The sequence below is a fragment of the Hibiscus syriacus genome, unplaced genomic scaffold (genome assembly GCF_006381635.1).
Source record: "Hibiscus syriacus cultivar Baekdansim isolate YM2019G1 unplaced genomic scaffold, ASM638163v2 tig00112688_pilon, whole genome shotgun sequence".
Classification (NCBI taxonomy): Eukaryota; Viridiplantae; Streptophyta; class Magnoliopsida; order Malvales; family Malvaceae; genus Hibiscus; species Hibiscus syriacus.
In genome coordinates, this window is record NW_024063384.1 from 1 (window position 1) to 4346 (window position 4346).

Here is a 4346-nt window from a genome sequence, read left to right on the forward strand (position 1 = left end):
AACTCCCTAATATTCATAATTTGAGCAGAAGAGTCCCTGCAGAAAAGTATTAAGTCATCTGCGAATTGTAGATGCGTCAAATGAAACTTATTTTCCGCCCTACCAACACTGAACCCTTCAAACAGAGCACAATCAGCAGCCTTAATCAACATTAGATTCATAATTCCCCACAATATTGAACAGCATAGAGATAAACTGCAGCCTTGTCTTACCCTTTCCCCATCTTGAATTCATTGGTCGGAGAACCATTGACAAGAACAGAAATTGAAGCGGAGGAGATACACAACTCAATCCAAGAAAGCCACCTATTTCCAAATCCCATAATTCTCAGGAGTCTCAACAATATCGGCCATTCCACCGAATCATAAGCCCTTCGAAAGTCCACCTTGAAAACAACACCTTTCCTCTCTTTTTTCCTCCAATCATCAATAACTTCATTAGCCAAGAAGACACAGTCCAGTAGCTGCCTTCCGGGAATGAAGGCAAACTGTGACGGACTAACCAGAACACTAATAACAGCCGCAAGCCTTCTAGCTAGAACTTTGGAAATTATTTTATACAAACTGCCAACTAAGCTTATCGGTCTGTAATCTTCTATACCTTCAGGATTTCTGGTCTTTGGAATCAACGTTAGGAATGAATGATTGACCCCGTGCTCCCAAATCCTTCCATTATAAAAGTCCTCGACAATTTCATAATGTATGACTTCAGAGATGGCCAAAATTTCTTAAAGAAACCCATTGTGAAACGTCTGGCCCCGGTGCTTTGGCACTGTCCGAGTGGAAGACTGCCTCCCACACCTCCTGTTCTGAGAATCTAACTTCAAGTAGCTTCTTTTGATCATCTGTCAATTTAGCAAAAGGCAAATTGATTTTGTCCACCTCTAGGGTTGTTACCGAGTTAAAATTGTCCTTGAAATAATTAAAAACAAAGCCTCTCAGCTGATCCGGTTCTGAAATAACTTCCTCAGCTACCTTCAATGAAAAAATGGTGTTAACCTATTCCTATTCAACGCACACATGTGGAAAAACTTTGTGTTTCTATCCCCCTCAATACTCCATCTCACTCGTGACCTCTGCAGCCAAATGCTCTCCTCCTTCCTATGCAAATTCCACACTCCTTCCTCGCAACAATCATCAAGTCCCGTTCTTGAAAGGAAGTCCCCTCTTCCTGTAGCTTCAATTCCAGACCATTAATTCTGGATTCTAATTCAGAAATAGCATCGGAAAGTCCCCTGTGATTATTCCTTGGCCAATTCCTAATAGCCTGCTTAGTTCCTCTAAGCAGTGAGAACAGACCCCTACCACCATACCCCTCCTTAGATTTGATAATGACGATTCCACCGCCCCAACAAACCCATCTTCCTGAAGCATGTAATTATAGAACCGAAACGGCTTAGGGCCCCAATTATTGCATTCTTCTACCAACAAAACTGGATTGTGATCCGAAAGGGATTTGGGAAGCATTTTTTGGATCACATTTGGGAACTGATTTAAAAATGATCCACTAATCAAAATCTATCCAGCCTTACCCATGTAGTTGACTCTCTATTATTGGACCATGTAAATCGCCCCCCTACTAGCGGTAAATCCATCAAATTTGAAGACTGAATAAAAGACCTAAGCAAATCCATAGAGTGCCAATTCTGAGTAAACCCACATTTCTCCTCAGGGTCTAGATAAGCATTAAAGTCCCCCCCCAAGCAGACCGGCAAGTTGATGCTTTGAACAGCACATAAAAAATCCCTAAAAAATTCCTCTTTATCAGCCTCTACTGATGGACCATACACATTGATAATGACACATTCAAAATTGCTCATCTTAAACTTCCCTGATAATGCCATAAATCTACCACTGTTAATCTGTGCACTAACCTCAAAGTCATTCTCATTCCATAAACATATTAAACCTCCTGCCGAACCATCAGCTGGAACAAAACAGCTGCCTCTGAGCAGATTACCCCCAAGCTTTCTTGTTAATCCACTTCTACAGACATTCAATTTTGATTCTTGAAGTAGTAAAATAGCCGGCTTTTCTATAAGAACCAACCTCGACACTGCCCTGATTTTTTCAGACTTCCCAAGCCCCCTAATATTCCATGTAATAATTTTTAGTTTTGACATTTAAATTAATAACATTCAACACCAAATACAATCCACAAGGTACGATCAGGAGGCCTTTCCAATCCCCAACAATTCCATCTTGAAAATCTCATCCTCTACAATTTGATTCCCCCCTATAAAGGAAATTCCCAGCATGTCACAGACTTCCCTAGTATGTTCCGCTTCCTGCCTGGCTTGAACAGAGTCTTGAGATGGCTGAGACACCTCCTAACGTATTCCACTGACTCCCTGTCCGTGCTACCAGTCACCCTCCTATATATTCTATCATGAAATCTTACTTCCACTTCACCTTCCGAACATACACTACCCGAATGACAAGGAGCAATTCTGAACCTTCTCCTGTTCATTAGATTTGTTGATCGAGAAAAGCCCTGACCAGAATTTTTTGTAGACTCCAAACTGCTCTCCTTATCTAAGAATCCACCCTCCACCTCATGGTCAGCAGATACACTATTCCTATCCATGTCCATTTGTCTATGAGAATTTATCACATTATCCTCAATTATACTCCGCTGCTCAATAGCCTGCTCTTCGATCAATTCGACGCCCTGCTCAGCTTGTACCAATTCCTTCTCCCCCCCTGAAATTATAATCACTTGCCTAGGATTATCAACTTCTACAGGGACCAAAGGATTGACTAAAATGTTATTGGGCTGGAAAATTAGTTTGTCTCCAATCCTTTTTACGTTATATGCAGGCCCAGAAGGACAGATTTTCATAGTAGAGTTTAGGGGAGACTCATTAACATCAGATTGGTTTTTTTCATCGGGAGAAGAACTTTCTCTCAGACCTAGTCCCACGTGACCTTCCACTTGGGCAGACCTATTTTCCACTAAACCTGACAGCCCACAATTGGACTTTCCTGCATTTGACTTTCTTGAAGTAGCCTGACCCTCAGTACCTCCATTCATACCACTATTATGACCATTATTCAGCCAAGAAGTAACTTTATGCACAGAAATCTCTGCAAAATCTTCTCCTTCAACTGCTCTTTCTGGAACACAGTCCTCCTCTGACTCGGAAAGGACAGAATCCCTGTTCACCTTGTTTGAAAATTTCTCTTCCATCTTCCTCCCCAGTTCATTCGGCTGGATCAACACAGACCCCATGAGAATCTTAACTTTGAAAGATCTACCATAAGAACCTACAATGACCATTTCTGGAACATCGAAGGGACTCTCCACCCTTAACAAAACCTTCGCAGACGAAAGGTCGTATCTCATCTTTGATTCTTCCTTAAAACAAATGAACCTTCCCCAATCCTTAGTGAGCTTCTCCAAGAAAGCCTCATTCCAGCACAATAAGGGCAAACCACACAGTTCTATTTGGCACAAAGCCAAAGGAACACCATTCTCATTAACTGCTGGAGCTAACCAATCGAAACACAAGGACAACACTTCCTTCTTGTTTTCCCAAGCATAAGAAAATTCATCCACAGAATTAAAAGTGATGATACAAGCCTTCCATGCATAACCCCATCTCGACACCTGAATTCCCAATCCCTCTATCTCCATGGCTTCCTTTGCCGACTCATAATCATAAGTTGGTTTCATTATTCCTGTTAATGATCGTTTCACCCACTTGAAATTGTCTGTCGCAATATGCATCTCCCACACGTTCCTCACACCAGTAGCATTTCGTTTGCTGCCCTCCACCAACATCTCCGACTCTTGTTCTCTTCTCTTGTTTACATCAGACCTCGCTACTTCCTTATACGTTCTGCCATCCCTGAAGCTTTGCATCGACTTTGCCTTTAGCCCATTTGAAACCAACTCCTGCTCTCTTGACTTGAACCTCAACATACTCTTCCCATCATCAACCTCCTTCTTAGTTCCCTTCTGATACTTAGCAACCCCTACCGATAATCTCCTCCCATCGAACCATCTCCCATTCACAGACTGGATAGCTTTTTCCCTACTTTCCTCATCAATAAATTGGACAAAAGCGAATGTTGAGGACTTGTACTTTGATTTCTCTAAATACCGCGGAATGAATATTCTCACAATCTGACCATAAGGGCTAAAAAACTCTCTAAGGACTCGTCTTGAAACCCTCTTACTAAGATTGTCAATGAACACTGTCCATTCCTCAGTAGAGGCAATGGACTTTTTCGAGTTTTCTGCACTTCTCTCTCTACCTATCTCACTCATTTCTAAATTCCTATGTCAGTAACTATAACTTATGGAATTATCAAATCCTAAATGTCAAATTACATCCAAGATTC

At 41.6% G+C, this 4346-nt stretch overlaps 1 protein-coding gene across 1 annotated transcript; it reads right to left on the reverse strand.

Moving 5' to 3' along the window:
• Nucleotides 1–212: 212 nt before the first annotated feature.
• On the reverse strand, nt 213–2122 carry LOC120182600 (the record flags this gene model as incomplete). The annotated part of the gene is made up of 5 exons (XM_039187529.1): nt 1532–2122; nt 1313–1487; nt 1067–1176; nt 738–974; nt 213–616 (listed from the first exon to the last, which is right to left on the reverse strand). Coding segments are annotated over exons 1-5 (1517 nt in total), but the record flags the coding sequence as incomplete, so codon positions are not given.
• Nucleotides 2123–4346: the final 2224 nt, after the last annotated feature.